This window comes from Heptranchias perlo, chromosome 32, assembly GCF_035084215.1.
Source record: "Heptranchias perlo isolate sHepPer1 chromosome 32, sHepPer1.hap1, whole genome shotgun sequence".
Classification (NCBI taxonomy): Eukaryota; Metazoa; Chordata; class Chondrichthyes; order Hexanchiformes; family Hexanchidae; genus Heptranchias; species Heptranchias perlo.
In genome coordinates, this window is record NC_090356.1 from 12,421,094 (window position 1) to 12,439,449 (window position 18,356).

At 37.6% G+C, this 18,356-nt stretch overlaps 1 protein-coding gene across 1 annotated transcript in view; it reads left to right on the forward strand.

Moving 5' to 3' along the window:
• Window positions 1-18,356, forward strand: part of pex14 (peroxisomal biogenesis factor 14) — a 170,793-nt gene that overhangs the window by 72,629 nt on the left and 79,808 nt on the right. The window contains exon 3 of the mRNA XM_067970080.1: window positions 7,573-7,657. Within this exon, the coding sequence (XP_067826181.1) occupies window positions 7,573-7,657 (85 nt within the window). The remainder of the gene's footprint in view (window positions 1-7,572; window positions 7,658-18,356) is intronic.

Consider the following 18,356-nt stretch of genomic DNA (forward strand, 5'->3'; position numbering starts at 1 on the left):
GCATTCCAGATCATAACAACTCATTGGGTAAAAAAATTACACCTCATCTTCTCTCTGGTTCTTTTGCCAATTATCTTAATCCTATATCCTCTGGTTATCGCCCCTCCTGCCTCTCCTTATTTACTCTATCGAAACTCCTCATAATTTTAAATACCTTTATTAAATCTCCCCTTAACCTTCCCTGCTCTACGGAGAACAATCCTCAGCTTCTCTGGTCTCTTAGCATAACTGAAGTCCCTCATCCTTGGTATCATTCTGGTAAATCACTGCACCCTCTCTAAGGCCTTGACATCCTTCCTAAAGTGTGGTGCCTAGATTTGGACTGACAGCCAATAAGTTTAGGAAAGTAGTTGTGCTGTCTTAGCCACGAGTAAAGAGTTGATTCTCAAATAGCTTACCTAGTTTGGTTTAAAAAAAAAGACCCTTTATCTCAAGGAGCTTCTATTCATGGCATGTTTTATATGAGTTATCAATAACAGCTTGGCTTCAGGAGTTTCTCAGTGAGCAGGTAGGAAGCAGTGTTAGTATGAATTGCCCAGCTGTGTCTTAGTATCACTGGCACTAGGATTTTTCACATCCCCTTTCTTGATTTTACCACACAACACTTGTGGCCGCTTCCAGCATTTAGCCAGGAGTGAAAATGGATAGAATTTAGACTTTTGCTACTTCTGATGCTTGGTGGCCAGGCTCAGCCAGTGAGTTACAAGAGATGGTACAGAGATTGAGGTTTCCTTTAGTGGAATTCACCATGTAATAGTCCTGTTGAAATTTCATCCAGTAGAGTAGGATGTTGATAATTTCCGTGGTGCAAATCCTAACAGCATGAAAGGTTGAGCTAAGAGCCTGCAGTTACTAGCCTAGTTTTATTAAGTGGTTTGTACATTGAAATATGAGTTGGAACCTTTGTTCTTATCAGCTTTCATTTCAAAATTTATGCTTATTCACCTTGTGTATTACAGTGGGGGAATGTAATTCATGGTACATTTACACTACAAGTTTAGCATTAATGTGAATCTGTTTCAGCTTTGCATTGACACTAACCTTGTGTCGTGTAAATAGGATGTGAAGACTCAAACTGGATCTTAAGTGAAAAGAAGTGAAGTGAGAATACCGCCTCCGGGGACCCTTGCTTCAGTGTCAGTTTGGGCCCGGACTCTCGATACAGGTTTCATTTACATAATAACTACAGTGTCGATGCAAAGTAAAACTGCTTCTCACTATAAAAGTAAGAAAAAGAAAAAAAACTTGTGTTTATATCGCGCCTTTCACGATCTCAGGATGTACCAATGTGCTTTACAGCCATTGAAGTACTTTTGAATTGTAGTCAATGTTGTAATGTAGGAACCGTGGCTGACAATTTGCGCTCAGTTATGTCCCACTAATAGCAATGAGATAAATGACTAGATAATCTGCTTTTGGTTGTATTGGTTGAGGGAAAAATGTTGGTCAGGACACCAGGAGAACTGCCCTGCTCTTCCTTGAATAGTGCCCTGGGATCTTTTACGCTCACTTGAGAGGGCAGACGGGGCCTCAGCTCCTCTGACCGTGCATACTCCCTTAGTACTGCATTGAAGTGTCAGTGAGGATTATGTGCTTAGATCTCTCGAGTGTGGCTTGAACCCACAACCCTCTGACTCATCGGTGATAGCCTTACTTCTGAGCCTAGGCTGTCACTACAGTCATAGTGTGAATGCACCCTTAAATTATGAGCTTTAGCACTAATGTTGCATAAATGTTACATTAATCCCTTAAGCATTTTCTCCTGTAACATTCTCAAGTTGTTAATGACTGCAAACTACTTACTGATCAAGGTTATTTGAGTCCTAGTTGTGGTGACTTGAACTTTCTGACTATCTGAAGTCCCCAAATACGTATGACCACCATCTCTGATATTACGGCAGAACATGATGCTGTTACACTGTGGTCGATGAAAGTTGGAAGTTTTTCAAGGTTTTCTCGTAGCCCTCTCAGTACTATAGGATTTTTTGCTAATTTATTAAAATGGGAACTTTAATATAGGTATGGGAAAAGCTAAAGGCCAAGAAACTACATGAAAATACCTAAAATCTAAACTTATCAAACTAACCAAGTGTGTTTCTAACAAAATGTGAACACGGTACTATGGTAGATAATTCACTTGCCTTTTCATTTGAATAAATATTATTTGATCAAACCTATCTACTGATGATGCTGTTTACTTAGAAAATCTTTAACTTTGGGAAGTTCAAAAGTTATGTGGCAAATGGCAAGTTAACATAGTAAGGACCTATCTTCCCCTGCCCCCTTAAAGGAAATAAGAAGTTATGATGTATAACACTATAACTAGACACAGTTAAAAATGACTGAATTGAGTTATAATTGATTGAGCTGTTACAGGGTTATTGGTTTGCGGGAGGATTGCCATTAGTGAAAAAGTGCCACTTTCTTAAGATAATCCAACAACTGCAGTAGATTCAAGGCACCTGGGTACATTTTGTTTTCCTTTGAAAGGAGAAGTTGAGCCTCAGCTAGGGGGAGCACCATGCTTGTTGTTTCTTTGCATGTGCTTGCCTGGTTGTTAATTTGCAAACAGATGGAAATTTATAGTTACCTCATTCCATCTATCTTTTATAAAGTTTACTCCTGTTTTGCAGCCTTTGAATTACTGAGCTAGTTTTTAACTTAAATCAATGTGCTTTAAAGCATGAGAGTATTTTTAAAAAATAATTTGATGTTAATCAATACAATCAGTACCAATTCTATAGAAAATGTCACCTTTGCTTAACATTCATATTTCTGCTATAATTTTTTTCTGTTGTATAGTTTCCCTTTAAGCCCAACTTCTCGTAGACAATATGAAAAGAACTTTTGGAAATGGCTGTCCCAGTGCTTAACTTACAAATAAAAGAAAAATTAAAGCACCACTATTATGCGATCATGAACATTCAACATTCTTGATTATAATGTACACTCGAGATATCTGGCGATGGTGAGATGGTACTAAATAAACTAACCGTCTCAGCAGTTTTACTTACAAAAGTTGATATTGATGAATATAGCAGTATGTAATAAATAAACAATACTGCCAGAATAGTAAATGGGGACAAGCCAAACTTTGATAACTGTGACTATCACAATGAAACTATTTATTATGGTTACAGTCTAGTATTTTCCTCCAGGTAAGTCCAGTGTTGCTAAATGATTTTTTAAAAATATAAATGTGTTTCATGAAGAAATACATATCACATTAAACCTATTCTGGCATATGATAAAAATGTATATGCTTGCTTGTAGTAGACATGAAAAATATGATGCTTTAGAGTATATGAAGCATTTGACTTTTTCTATGGTATTTTTTAATGCTGATGGAGGTTAGATGGTTAAATTGAATATAAGCCAGTTAGCAATGAACCTATGTCCATAAAAGTGAACACATTTTTGGTGAGGACAAAGGGTCAAACACCTGCGTGCTCCTGCTTGAGTGATTTACATAAAGTTTCATTGTGAAGTCATCTTTTCTTTCATGTGTTTTTTTTTAAATGTTCCTTTTTGAGGTAAAAGGATTCCAAGGTGCCTCTTCAATATAGATAACTGATACTTAAGCATTTGCTTGAGAAAATACTTTAAACTACTCTGAAAGAATTCACACACACACACACACACACACACACCACGCACAAAAACACACTTACACTTTTCCAAATATGATTCATTAAACATACAGGAATGACGCAATTTGGAAAGTAGTTCGGAAGAGATCTCCTTAGAGACCGTGAAATAAATGTTTTTTCATTAGACACTGGAAAAAGTACTTTTCTTTTCAACTGCAGGTTGATAAATAAATTTGTTCCTTCAAATCCATACACCATAAATAAATAGATGTCTACATGTAACATAAGGAGGAGCAGTTGTTTGCCTTTATTGTCCATCTAGATATGGCGTGGCTTTTTATAATAAAAACAAAGAAATTATAAAATGTTAGTTTAATCTTATTTGCATCTTTCCTGCTTTACCAAATATATCTGCAACAGTAAATTGAAGTAGAACTTTTTGGTAAATATTTTGAATTCTTCAGTTAACAGTGATAGATAGGCCTGGGGAGCTGACTAAGACTTCTCACATTGGAATAGGTCTTTGATAGAAAATATTTTTAGAGGCATTTCTAACGCACAAAATGTCACTGCATAGGTTAGTTTAATCAAAACAAATTGAGCAATTTGATAGGTTTGTCATTTTTTATTGTTAGCTGTTGCTGACGGCCCCTCTTTACTTTGTAATATATTGACTTCGATGACTGGTAGTTTTCATTTCTACTTGCTCGTTGTTAATGGTTTTGTATATAACATATTTGGTTGTAATTTGTTGCTGTTTCATGAATATGAAAGTTGAGCCAATCAGGTGTAAGTGCGACACAAATTTGCATATAGTCAGGTGTGACAGCAAAAGTGTGAAGGACAAAACATGTGTTAGACATTACGAGTTTTATGCTGCTGTAAGTCTTTGGAATTGTATGAGTTGTCACAATACTTTTCTGGTTACTTTCCAAGCCTGTATAATTTTATTTTACTAGTTTTAAAATAAAATTTTATGTGTGTAATATATAGACGGCGCAACACAATAAGCAAAAGCACAGTGTTCTCCGTGTCCCCCACCCCACACCCCTCAAGGAGTTGCAGTCAATGGCTTCAGACATTCTATTTTGTTTTAAGTTTATTACTGAATAGCATTTGGCAACTAAACAGTCCAGTACATGAATTCCCTATTTTTAAGCAACTGCAGATGCATCTGTTAACTTCTGGGGACCAGCTGAAATGATTCTCTTAAGTAAATGCATATGTTAAGGTTTTTGTGAGGTTGGGTGGGTTGAATAGAGTGTTTACATTAAAGCTTTTACCAGTGAGGCTTCCTTTTGTTACTGTAGCACACCGCAAATCCTTGCAAATAGTAAGACTACAAACTTATCTAAATGTTAGTTGGATTGGTGGGGGGTGGGGGGGGGGGGGGATTGGAGAAGGAGAAGGAGAGGTGGGGAAGCAAAAGAAATTGTTTTAAAATATCTAGCTAAAGGAATGACAGAATCCAAATAGAAACGTGACAGTTTAAGGAGCATTGTGGCAAAATAATTTACTCTTGAAACACAATTGCGGTGTAACCTATTGATTGAGTAGTGCCTTCATTGTACTTGCAATGTAAAGTACTCCCTCCAAAGAAGGACTCTGATGCTTTTCATTCCTTGTAATTTCCTTTTTACTTGTTGGATCCTTCATTTTAGGTGTTCCTCTTTACCAATGTTTTTCAAAATAAATTACTAATGACCACTTCTCTGTAACCTGATGCAGTGTCTTTTTTTAAAATCAGCTATTTTTAAAGAAAAATGTCGATCAAAACCTTTTAAGTAATTATAGAAGATTTTTTTACAATTGAATCAGACTGACCACAGGTGTTAGAACTGAACATTTTAACTACAGTTGCATTAATGTTTTTTGCCATTATGAGTAATGCATTTTAGGCATAGACAACTTTTCCTAAATGATATCTCTTTTTGCCATTCTACCCAAATTGTGTAATACAAAACTTACCAAAAACAAATCTAATCAAGTCAGTGTACTCTGCCTGTATCGTGTGGATGTAGTCAAATATCATAATGGACTGTACAGATTTGGCAACTGATTGTTTACTGATATTTTTCAATAAAAATTCTAAACTGCAATTAGAAAAATGACAGGTTGGTTTACAAGTGTGATAAGATTATAGTGTGTTATCGTTTATTATAATAAAGCACACTGTGCAGTCTGCAGTTACAACAAGAAGGAAGTGAAGGATATTTACTGAAAAATATGTACTTTTGAATTCCTTACTTACAACAACTCCCTCTCTATGGAATTTATCAAAAGCAGATTCCATCTGGGCATGTTAAGATTTGTGGTATCAAAACTCGCATATTTGCTGATATTAAGGCATGCTAACTCATGAAAGTGCTTGCAGATGCTCTCGGGTACCTTTCTAATAATGTATTTTCAGATTAATGTAAATACTCTTTCATTATTTTCATTTAATAATATGCTAAGATATGGATTGAACTTCACGTTTAAGGGAGTTCTTTAGACTAGTCCCATGGCACTGGGGCAAATTCTGGGGTGAGGGGAAGCTCTTCAAATGAGATGGGTTTCACCCAAATTGAACTCCATATATAAATATTTTTACAGAGAGGTTACATAAGGGAGTGGGGAAGAATTTAAACTAGTAAAGTGGGAGGGACAAACACGGCAGAACAACAAATAAGTGAAAATGAATAACTAAAACTAGAAAAAATACAGAAGCCAGATATTCTGGAACAGGGATGGGACAAAAGCTGGCAATTTGAATGCAGAAAGTGATACAAAAAAAGACGGGAAGAGTATAAGGATATAACCACACAGAGAGATAATGGTAAAATGAAAAAAACATAGCTTGAGCTGAGGGAAGGGTGTAACAGATGCCTCATAATTCTGCATGCAAATGCTAAGAGTTTTCAGAAGAAAATCAAGGATCTAAAGGTTTATGCTAATGAGAGAAGCTGCACATGGGTAAATGATATGGATGGAGTGGTGAATTTACAGAGATATAAATTGCTGCATAGAAAAGATATACTAGGAGACGGTGTGACTTTTTATATAAAGCAGGACATGATAACAGAGAGAGAAATTGGTGCAGACAAAGTGGGATCACTGGATAGGGATAAGTGAAGTCAAGGAACCAAAAAGTATTGAGATCTGTTACAGGTTACATCGTCAAAAAGAAAAACAACACCTGCAACTTCATATTCAAACAAGGGAAATGTGGTGGATCAAATGTAATTCTTAAACTTGTTACTGTTAAACTTGTTACTGGGCTTCCCCAATGGTAAATCTTCATGTACAAGTGTTGGCTTAGTATTTGACTGTGGAGAACATCAAAGCTGAGCCCAAAGTTATTCTCACCGTTATTCACCTTGACAGTCATTGTTGGCACTTAGTAATGGGTGATTGGGTTGGGGGGGGAGGTGTGGTATCTCATCCTGAAGCTCAGTAGCTGATGCATACATGTAACTCCATCAGGAATCATTGGATACTGATCAGGAGCCTGAACCTTTGCAATGTTTTGCCTCCTTTCCTTAGCCGAGGATCCCTGAAGCTGATTGTAATGGCCCTTTTGTGGACACAGCTGAGATCAGCTATCTCCATACAGTGCAGATGAACCCTGGGATCTTTCTGATCTGTATGGCCTCACTACTCTGGATAAACTTGCTAAGAAATCTATTCCCACGTGAATTTGTTCTGACAGTTGAACAGAATTTTATAGAAATGCCCGTACGTGATTTTATCCATGAGGTTCATTAAATGGAGTTGCTGAATAGATTTTTGAAAAATCTTTAGGACAACAAAAAACGTTTTTTTTAATCAAAAGGCTTGTCTGGCAAAGCACAGTGATGTGAATAGAATATTATATATAAGTGAAGCTGATAACGATGGCTTGTAAGCAGTGTGATAGATCTTGTATATTATGTGTTGAGCAACAGCAAGATTCTAATCTTTACTAACTGAATGGAATATCTGTATTTCTCTTTGCCCGTAGATTGCCACTGCAGTGAAGTTTTTGCAGAACCAAAGAGTTCGTCAGAGTCCGTTAGCAACAAGAAAATGTTTCCTAAAGAAAAAAGGTATTTCCTTTTCCATCCCCACCCCAATTCAAACCTAGATTAGGATGCTTAATTGACAGTCCTGCAGAACACAGCTGTCAGTCATCTTAAATGACAGGTCATATTGTGTATTGAGGTCAGATTCAAGTCTGGATTACATGCCCTCGCAGATAAGTTATTGGCCAGCTAATTATGTACACTTTGAAAGAAATTTATTGTGAACCATTTCATTATTGTCTTCCATGAAGCCTTGGAAGTACTCCAAATATACGTTAACAAAGAATTGTGTTTTTCTGTCTTTTTTTTTATAAAAGAACCAAGCATTGTAAAGTTTGCATGCTGAGGAAGGTGCAGTGATGAGCTTACTGATGGAAAATACAAAAATCTTAGGAAGTTTCATTACATGAAGAGAACCTTTTTTTTTGAAACACTGGTTTCCCCAATACTTCTGTGCTTATGATGAGAAGGAGGTTTTATTAGTAATTGCATTGGTAGGTCCTGTCGTTCCTTTTGTATCAGTCTTGTGTATGCACTTTTAAAGCTCTGGCATACTGAATAGGATTAAAGGCAGGTTTTGATTAGTGATAAAACTTTAGGTAACTCCTTCACCAAGATTGCTAAATGGTTTGCCAAATAAAGCTAAAACTCATTCCTCTTGAACCATGATCCTCTAAAGAGTCAAGATCAAAATTTATCCTTGTTACAGCTGTGAGGTAGGCAAGTTTACCAATCCTCACATCACATCTTTGCTAAACACTATTGTCTGGACTATTGGGTATGGGAGCCAAGTGGTTATGGTACTAGATTAGCAAACCAGAGGTTGTGAGTTCAAATGTCACCATGGCAAATTGTAAAACTGAATTCAATAAATCTGGCAATTTGTGGGCTAGCACCAAAAAATGACCATGAAACCTGCCAGATTATTGTAAAAGCCCAACTGGCTCACAATTGTTCTTCAGGGAAGGGAACCTGCCACTCCTACCCGGCCTGGATTATATGTGACTCCAGTCCCACACTACGTAGTTGCCTCTTAATGCCTGCGGGGCAACTAGGTTGGGCAATATCCCAAGAACAATTTTTAAAAAAAACAAATAAAAAGTTTCCAAAACAGACGTGTTGAAAAGAGAACTGATCCTGATCCTTAAGGCAATCCCGAATGTCAATCATTGGTAGCCCACTTCCATTTTTGGCACTACTGAGGCATAATCTTAAGGTATGTGACAGATAAATGAATTAGGAAGAAAGTAAGACTCCTACCATTGGTGCATTCTTTGAATGAACTTCATCTTCCACTGATCTTGCTCCCACTCTCCGCCACTGTTGGAGTGCAGAGAAAAGCAAAAAGAATGATCCCAAGTATAAAGGGGATGAGCTGGGTGAAAAAATTAGAGGTTATACAGTCAAGAGGGAAAATAAAAGAGGTGACTTGATATGTAAAGTATTAAATGGTATGGATACGGTGAATTCAGAATATTACTTTGTTATTCGAGCCAGGAGAAAATAAATTTAAATGACTGCAAAGTAAATTTAAAACAGATCATAGAAAAATGCATTAGCTCTAAGGGTGATAAACGTTTTGATTGATTTACCAGATGAGGTAGTGGAATCAAAGATGTTGGGGGAATTCAGTTTGCAGTTGGATGCTAGGCTGGGTGAGTTGAAATATTGGAGGGACAACTTCACTATAATAAAAATGGTATGTCTAGCACACATTTTCATCATACTTGGCTGCATGCTTCTGTCACTCTTACTTAGAGGCAAATTTATTCTAAGCTAACCAAATTTCTTCTATAGTATGAAACAGCTTTCTTAACTATCTATTATGCTTTTCTTTTCGCCATTATCTATTATTTTATGATTGGTTCTTCAGCTTACCTTCAACGCCACCAGTAACTCCCACTAGCTTTGTAACACCAGGTACATGTAAAAGTGCAGAGACGTAAATTAGAATCACCTGCTTTCTTTATCCTCCCCCCCCAGGACATGTGATTCCAAACCGAGTGCCCATCTGACTTTCCTGTTCATCCCCGCCACCCATCCAGTTCTTTTGTATTCCCGCCACCCACTCAACTCTTTCTCTTCCACCAGCTGGCCACCCCACTCTTTCTCCTACTGGTCACTCTTCCGACTCACTCTTGCTCCCGCCTGACTTTTTGACCTGCCAATTACCTATCCAACTCTCCCCTCTTCAGTGAAAAGAAATATAACACCTTTACTCTCTTATAAACCACAAAGTCAGCGGGAGAGGGAAGTGTATAACAGATTTTGCGAGCAGCACAGAGTGTGTTCATAGTTAAGAGCAAATGGCAGCCTTCTCTCGCCACTTTATCAAGTGAGTCCCACTCCACTGTTTCTATTAATAATTATTACTTAACACTAATTTAACATTATCCATCAGACACAATGATAAAAATCAAAACCCTCCCACAAAGTTCATATTTATAACCAAAATCATTCTTAAACCCTCCCTAACATCCTATTTACACAAGATTATGCCCATATTTATAGCTGACTTCCCATCATCTTTCTTATGAAACACGTCTAATGCAATTTGCCTCTAATTTCCCTCACAACCAATTCACTGTAATTACATAATATAACCTCAAAAAGGTACAGCGCCACTTTACACCATAATTACATGATCCATTTTCTTATAAAGCCGCATATCCTGCGATGTGCCATGAGCAGCAGTCACAGGGGATCCACTAGTCAGGTATTAAAAATGGCACGTCACGTATCAAACTTTGTTAAAGAGGCAAAGTTTTAAAATGCTGGGTACTTCTGAGCTGTAACCTGAAACTTAAAAGCACAGTCTAATTTGCAACTGTCCCTGACCAAACAGCACCTGAACTCTGAGAGAGACCTCAGTGCATATTTACTTACATGGACAGGGCACATTAATCACAACTCCACCTTAGCAATAGAATAATACATTGTGTGTTGCATGGTTTAATACTTCGATCACTATAAAACAGTACATCATCTGATGTACCATGGGCAACACTACAGGCATTCTGCTGGTAATTTTTAAAAATGTGAATATAAACAAAACTCCAGTTTCAAGTACTAGAACATGTGAATGGCAGGCGATTTATGAACTGCGTGATAAGGTCTATAGTCTTTAGACCTACTTTTTTTTTTAACATTGCTGTGTTTAGCTCAAACTGAACAGCAAGAAATTACATTATGTGACTGTTTTGTAAATCCTTAGATCTACATCAAAGATGTAGATAATTATATTTGCATGTAATTCATAACTATTTGCATGTAATTAACCTTGCAAAAATGCTATCCATAAATATAATTCACAACCAAGGAAGAGGCTGTAAGATGAAGCATCTCAGTACACAGTATTTGGGTACATAATGTTACAATACCAAATGCTAAAACTTTTCTGACCAAAAGGGCAACATTTTCCTTTGTCGCTAATAATATTTCTGAAAATATTCTTCAATACTGTTGTTATTTTCTTAGAGGAGGGGCACATTTTTTTAAAAAGAGCTTTGAAAACTAAGGTGCTATGTTTATAGTACAGAGCAGCTTTGGAAAGATTTTATTCCTATACTAGTGAAACTGCCCTTTTGATGTTATAGGGCAGTTTCTCATGGAGCCAGAGAAAATTGGCTGTAGCTAGCCTGACTGCTTCTTGCCCCATGCTAAGCTGCTTCATCCTGCCCCTTTTGATGAAGCAATTTTTGAGAGGGTTAGCAATGCAGTGGATCCTCTCTGTATATTTTAGTAGAAATCTTTTCAATGACTGCATTTGCTAATTGCTTTACATCTGTTGACAGGTATGGTTTAATAATTTGTTAAACATTTTAAGAGATCATTCTTAAACTAATTTGTAGAGTGGTACCACTAAGTATCTTAAAAACCACTTTGATTGCAGTGAAGCAAGAAAGTTCGAGACAGAAGGCATTCGGGTGGGTGGCAGCTAACATTTTGGCTTTAGTGAACTGTACTTCAGGGGCTTTTACCAACTGTGGGGTTCTGGGGCTCGGGTGATCAACCGCTGTGCTGATATCTCGCGTCTAACTGGTTTTAGTCTCTGTGTAGGTCTGTTCAGAAAATGGAAACCCTCTGTCACTGTGAGATTTTCTGCACTGTGCATCTGTGATGCATGGGAATCTGACGCTGAGCTATTCAATGCCTAAGTGTGCTTGCATTGTAGTTCCAGTGGACAGATCAAGAGACCGACAAAAAAAAGTGGCACCCTCTCCCCAGCTCATCAATTGGCGGAGGTCAGTAACCTTATATTTGCCACTGCCATCAACCATACAAGAATGGCCACTGGGAGTCGGCGACACTGACAAACATAAAAACACTTTCTTTCTCGTAGCACAGTATATAGTGGCAGAAACATAAAGTCAACATGGCTTCTTTGGATGCCAATTTTTTTGCTGTTTTTAAGGTGGGTGGAAACTGAGTCATGCACCATAAGTGAGTTGTTCAATGTATGCAAGACAGGATACAGATGAGAATGGCCAGAGAACTCTTGTTTCCGGTGAAGTTCTTGATTAGCAATTCATTTTTGGCACCATTACCTGCAGCCAATAGATGGAATCAGCAGACTCTGTGGTGAGGGTGCCCACAAATTACCAGATCAGTGATCAGAATAAAAAATCTGGAACCATGACTTACAAATAATGGTTGGTTTGAGATTCTCTGTTTTTTGCCTTGAGATTTCAAACACAGAGGCATAATAAAATCGTAATTCTTGTTGGCTATATTTATTATTGTGTCATCTAATTTTTATAAAGTGGCATATAAATGGGTTTATACAGTTCTTTGGACATCAAAGTTAGATGAATGGAATTATAGTCTTTTAATTGACTTAAATGACTATTTGTGTTTTACTTGCAATGTAGACTGGGTCTTTAGGCCATCAGTTTATTATGGTTTCTTTGACTCTAATCATTTCTGATAGATTATGCAGTTCAATTAAATTCTCTGTGTGTGACGCAGTCCAAATCTTGGTTTTTAGTGTTCCATTACATATACAGTTGATTCTTCTAATAATAAATTCTGTTGTAATATATCAATGTTCCCTCCTCTTGTCCTGGCTGAAGCCCCATTGCTGGCACAGTGAGCTCCAGTGTTGAAGGGATGAACATCTGACAAGAACTACAATCCCAGTCCACATGAGTTTCAATCTACAATCCCAGTCCACATGAGTTTCAGTCTACAATCCCAGTCCACATGAATTTCAATCTTCAATCCCAGTCCACGTGAGTTTCAATCTACAATCCCAGTCCACGTGAGTTTCAAACTACAATCCCAGTCCACCTGAGTTTCAATCTACAATCCCAGTCCACGTGAGTTTCAAACTACAATCCCAGTCCACGTGAGTTTCAATCTACAATCCCAGTCCACGTGAGTTTCAAACTGCAATCCCAGTCCACGTGAGTTTCAAACTACAATCCCAGTCCACGTGAGTTTCAATCTAAAATCCCAGTCCCCGTGAGTTTCAATCTACAATCCCAGTCCACCTGAGTTTCAATCTACAATCCCAGTCCACCTGAGTTTCAATCTACAATCCCACTCCACCTGAGTTTCAATCTACAATCCCAGTCCACATGAATTTCAATCTTCAATCCCAATCCACCCAAGTTTGATTGTAACATCCTAACAATTTTTTTTACACTTTTTGAAGTCACCCAGTTGTGGATTACTGACTCTGTTACAAAGGATAAATTGAACTCTTGTGTTGGTGGAAGGCCTGAACCATTGGGCAGCTGTAATATTAAATAATCTTTGCAATTCTTTACTGAAAGAAGTATTTACTTTGGGGACTAATTAATCATAAAAGCTTTGAGACTTCACCATATCATTGAGGCAATGAAGTAGTGACAACTGAGACTAAAAATTGCATGATTGTATGGAGAAACCCGAGATAGAAATCTATTGCTGTCCAGCAGCACGCGCCATGTCAGACTTGACTGTGCTGACTTGAACAAAATAACTCCCATTATAAAAAAAATTGTTTTTTTTCCCTAACTAGTACTAAATTGCAATTGGAATCTGGACAGAACCCAAAAGAGACCACTGCGCTGACATTACGAACATGATATGTGTGGTTAGACTGCTGACATTTGCATAAAGCTAGGATTTACCTGTAGAAGGTTTGAAAGCTTTGTGTTCTACAACTGTTACACAATTCATAGAAATGTCCTTTGTTCAGCATTCTTAAATGGAGAATAGTAATAACTGCAAGCAATCGCAACTGGTTATTTATTTTATTAGACGGGTTCAGATGTCATTCTAGCAGTTTCTAACAGTCATTTGAACCCCTGCAATTAGATTACAGCCTTCAAATTACTCCTTTATGTGACCAGTGACTTCAGTTACTACTTGCACTGCATATATGAATTTACTAGGGTGTTGTTGCTGGAACAGATTTATCGATCATTTCCCCTTTTCCTATCTTGAGTTTTCTCTACTGCTGCCTGTTAGGAAATACAAAACAGTAAATAGTGGTGTGAAACTGCCAGCCATTCCGACTGTGCAACATGAGATACCTTTTTTATATTAAAAAAACAAAGGCATCATGTTCGAAACAAATTGTACACAGCAGTAACAAGAAGCTCGGGGAAATGGTCCACTCACGAAGGAGGTGACCTGAATCATTTGAGTTATGCAACTTATGCTGCTCCATGGTTTGTTTTTGCACAAATTGCTGCTTCCTATGAAGGGTATGAATTGTTCACTGTTTGTTTTATTTTGTTTTACTTATGTTCTTATCGTTTGTTTACCATTTTAAATTGGCAATGAACTGTTGAATCCTGTTTTTTTCTAAATTAAGAATCTTAGACAAAGGGTCACTGCCCAAAGTGGAACTCTTTCAGTGAGCCAGGTGTAATCGATCAAATGGCCTCTTTCTGTGCTGTAAAACTCTGAATCTTGGATTGTAGAAAGATTGGGGGCGTTAGACTGGCGAATCCTTCTTGTGAAGCAAGCAGATAGAGGTTGAGCTTTTATGTGAGAATTTTTGAAAACCTAAACTGCAGGCTCCCTTTTGTGAGAAATCCCTGTTATGGTGAACAACAGTAAACCCTCTGTGCTTAAAGCATCAGGAAGATTCAATAATCTGAGATTTAATAATATAGGAAAAGACAATTCCCTCTATTTTTCCCTCCATTTTTCCATTCCCTGTTGCAGTTGTATGATTAAAGGGGTTAGGTCATAAATAAGATCTCGTTATCCACAATATGATGACTTCAATGTGCTACTATTTGCATATGCCACTGCAAACTTAGTTGGCCTTTTTGATTGAGGTTAAAAAAAACTATTGTGGAGTTTGCTCAACCCACTTGGCCTCCTAACGAAGCCAGCTAGCCAGATAATAGATTTCCAAGAAAAAGCAATGTAAAATTTCTCCCTGGCACGCACCTCCTCGAGGATAATCAACAACAACAATTTGCATTTGTATCACACCTTAAACGTAGTAAGATGTCCCAAGGCACTTCACTGGCGCGTAATCAGACAAAAATTAACACTGAGCCAAAGAAGAAAACATTAAGATAGGTGACCAAAAGCTGGGTTCAAGAGGTAGGTTTTAGGGAGCGCCTTAAAGGAAGAGAGAGAGGCAGAGAGATTTCGGGAACCAATTCCAGAACTTAGAGCCTAGACGGTTGAAGGTACGGCCACGAATGGTAGGGTGAAGGAAGTGGGGGATGCACAAGAGGCCAGAGTTAGAGGAATGTAGATTTCATGGTGGGTTATAAGGCTGAAGGAGGGAACAAAAATGGACAAGATTAATTCAATCTTATAACCCTAGCTGACTTATGTAGCAGTGCATGAGACATCTTGAATTCATGGGCATAGTGGATTGTTTAGAGCATATCAGTAGTTTTGAATTTTCATGATGCATAGCAGGAGTAATATCGGAAAATTATGAAAGAAGATTAAGTTTCAAATTTTTGACTAACAGATGGGTTTATCAAAACACTGAATTCCAAGGCTTGACTGTTACTCAATGTACATTCCTAGTGGTGGACAAATTGCATTAGTTTTGAAGCTCAAGGCCAAGCAGCTGGATAGAGCATCTTCCATTAGTTCAATAGTCCTTTTCTGGGTTTGTGAGGAAAAAGGAGGAATAAGAAAAAGAGACTGTCAGTCCGGTCACAAACTGCAGTATGGTCCTGACATAAGCAATGGAATAGAAATCTGTGCAGCTAAACAACTATAAAATTATAAGATATATCCATCCTAAAATTATGCATGAGATCATAGAGTTTGATTGATTAACATATACTATTTTAGTGGAGGCATTAACCAGATCTGCTAAAATAGTGGAGAGAAGAATCTCACATGAATGAATTTGTACACTGGTATCTCAACGTAATTTCAGGGCCATAGTTGCTAGGTGGTATACAGTTCTGTGTACAGCTCTGGTCGCCACAGTACAAAAAACATATTGCAGCTATTGAAAGGATGCATGAAGTGAGCAACCAGAATGATTATGGGGATGGAGGGATTGGATTATGTGGAGTGATTATGTAAATTTGGCATGTTCTCACTGGAAAAGAGAAGGCTGAGGTGATATGATTGCTGTTTCTAGGATTCTAAAGGGACTGGATAATGTAGACCATGACATGCTCTTTCACCTTGTTGGAAACAATAGAATCAGAGGACATGGACTGCGCTTGAAGGGGGCTAAATTCAAAGCTAATCTGTGGAAACAATATTTCAGTGAGCAAGTGGTCAATCTATGGAACACACACCTTAGGGAGATGGTGGAAGCAGTTACTATTGATTGATTTAAATGCAAATTAGATAGATTTCGTTCAGAAAATAACGTTTAGGGATACAGTAATTTGAGACATGACATGGTAAGTGTAGCATGCTTGGGAGAAGCACGTGACTTTGGACCTGTGGTTCCCAAAGCTCTTCTCCACTGGGGTTTTCATCGCATCATATCTGGGTCTGTTGTAGACTAATTGATAGAGATTAATTGCAATAATTAGTCAACAACTCCATTATCATTGTATCATGCTAATACCAGGATGGTAGAAGGTGAGTTAGATGGACCTTGGTCTTTTTTCATGTAGCAATTTCTATGTATAGTGGTAAAAAGCCTATGAGTTCAGGTTCCAGGGATGTCTTCTGCAGACTTCATGGTGCAAAGTTTCATCAGTATTCAGTTCATCAAAGACTGCCGGTTGCTGAGTGGTTCTTAAATATGTGTGTAAACATATTACGGAGAATAATTGCTTTATATTGTGTCTTAATCCTTAGAGTACTAAAGGTCCTTTTCAGGACTATTTTTATACAATCCATAAACATGATTTTTGCTAAATTCCTCATGATCGTAGAAGAGTATAGAATTGTAGAAAATTATTTGATTAGCATTTTTGGGAAAACTACAAAATGCTGGCCCGGTGGGGGTTTTTGTGTAGAAATGTTATGCAGCCCTTAAAGGGTTAATACTTCATTTTACATGGTTAATGAAAAGGTCACTTTGAAAAAAAAATTGAAAGCAGTTCAGGAAATGTATTGAAATTTGATACCAGTCTATTGTGCCATGGTGTACTGCATTTTACCTTAAACATACCATTTTCATGCCGTCTGCTTTATCTTCTTAAGATCCTGTGAATGACATTTGTGTCCTTCCCATACTAATGTAACTAACTGCATATCAAGGCTAGACTTCTCTAATTCATATCAAATTTGCTTTCATGAAACCTTAAATCAATGCTGACAGTTTCTGGCTTTAAGCTGAACACTGCTCTTGTTAATTTTCAAAGCACTAAAGACATTGCCAATATGCAGCCATAGAATTTCAGGAAATACTGGTGTCATCTTATAACACATATTCATAATTTATATCAGAAGTGCAAAGCAAACGTCTGCCTTTTTTCTCGCACTTGTGTTTTCTCAAATGTGGCGAACAAACCCTTCATTTACATAAACAGTGTGATGTCACCCAGTCTTCAAAGCCCTCAGTGGGAGTTGTTTGCTCTCCGGCCTGTAACACAAAGTGAAGATGACTTAAAAAAAATGAAATCAAATTTATAAATAAAAGCAAAATACACTGGTGATATAGCCAGAAAATTGCATGTGATGCAATTTTTATTTCACTTGTGGAATGCACTGGTAGAAATCATCGTGAATTGTATAAAATGCTTCAGCATAATGTTGTCAATATCTGTACGGAGGCTAACCAGCAGTGTATTGTGTTGTGTTTGTCATTCAATATGTGGTCACCATTTTAGATATATATTGAAGGGCTTGTTTTATAAATAGTGAACAGAGCTATATAATGGAGACAAAAATATAAATATAGTACTATAACCAGTCCATGTAATAAAGTTGCAAGAGGTTTATTTTTTTGCACAAAAAACCTTTTAAAATTCTTGGCCACACACTTTGAACAAACTAGGAAAGTGGAAGAAGAAAACATTTATACATTTTTAAGAGGAAGGGTCCAAAAGCCAGTGTTGTAGGTATACTGGAACAGCTTGGCTAGAGGTGCGGTTGGTTCTCGAGCACAAGTCTTCAGCACTACAGCTGGGATGTTGTCAGGGCCCGTAGCCTTTGCTGTATCCAGTGCACACGTGAAGTGAATCGAATTGGCTGAAGGCTGGTTTCCATGATGGTGGGGATCTCAGGAGGAGGCCGAGATGATCATCCACTCGGCACTTCTGGCTGAAGGTGGTTGCAAATGCTTCAGCCTTGTCTTTTGTGTTCATGTGCTGGGCTCTGCCATCATTGAGGATGG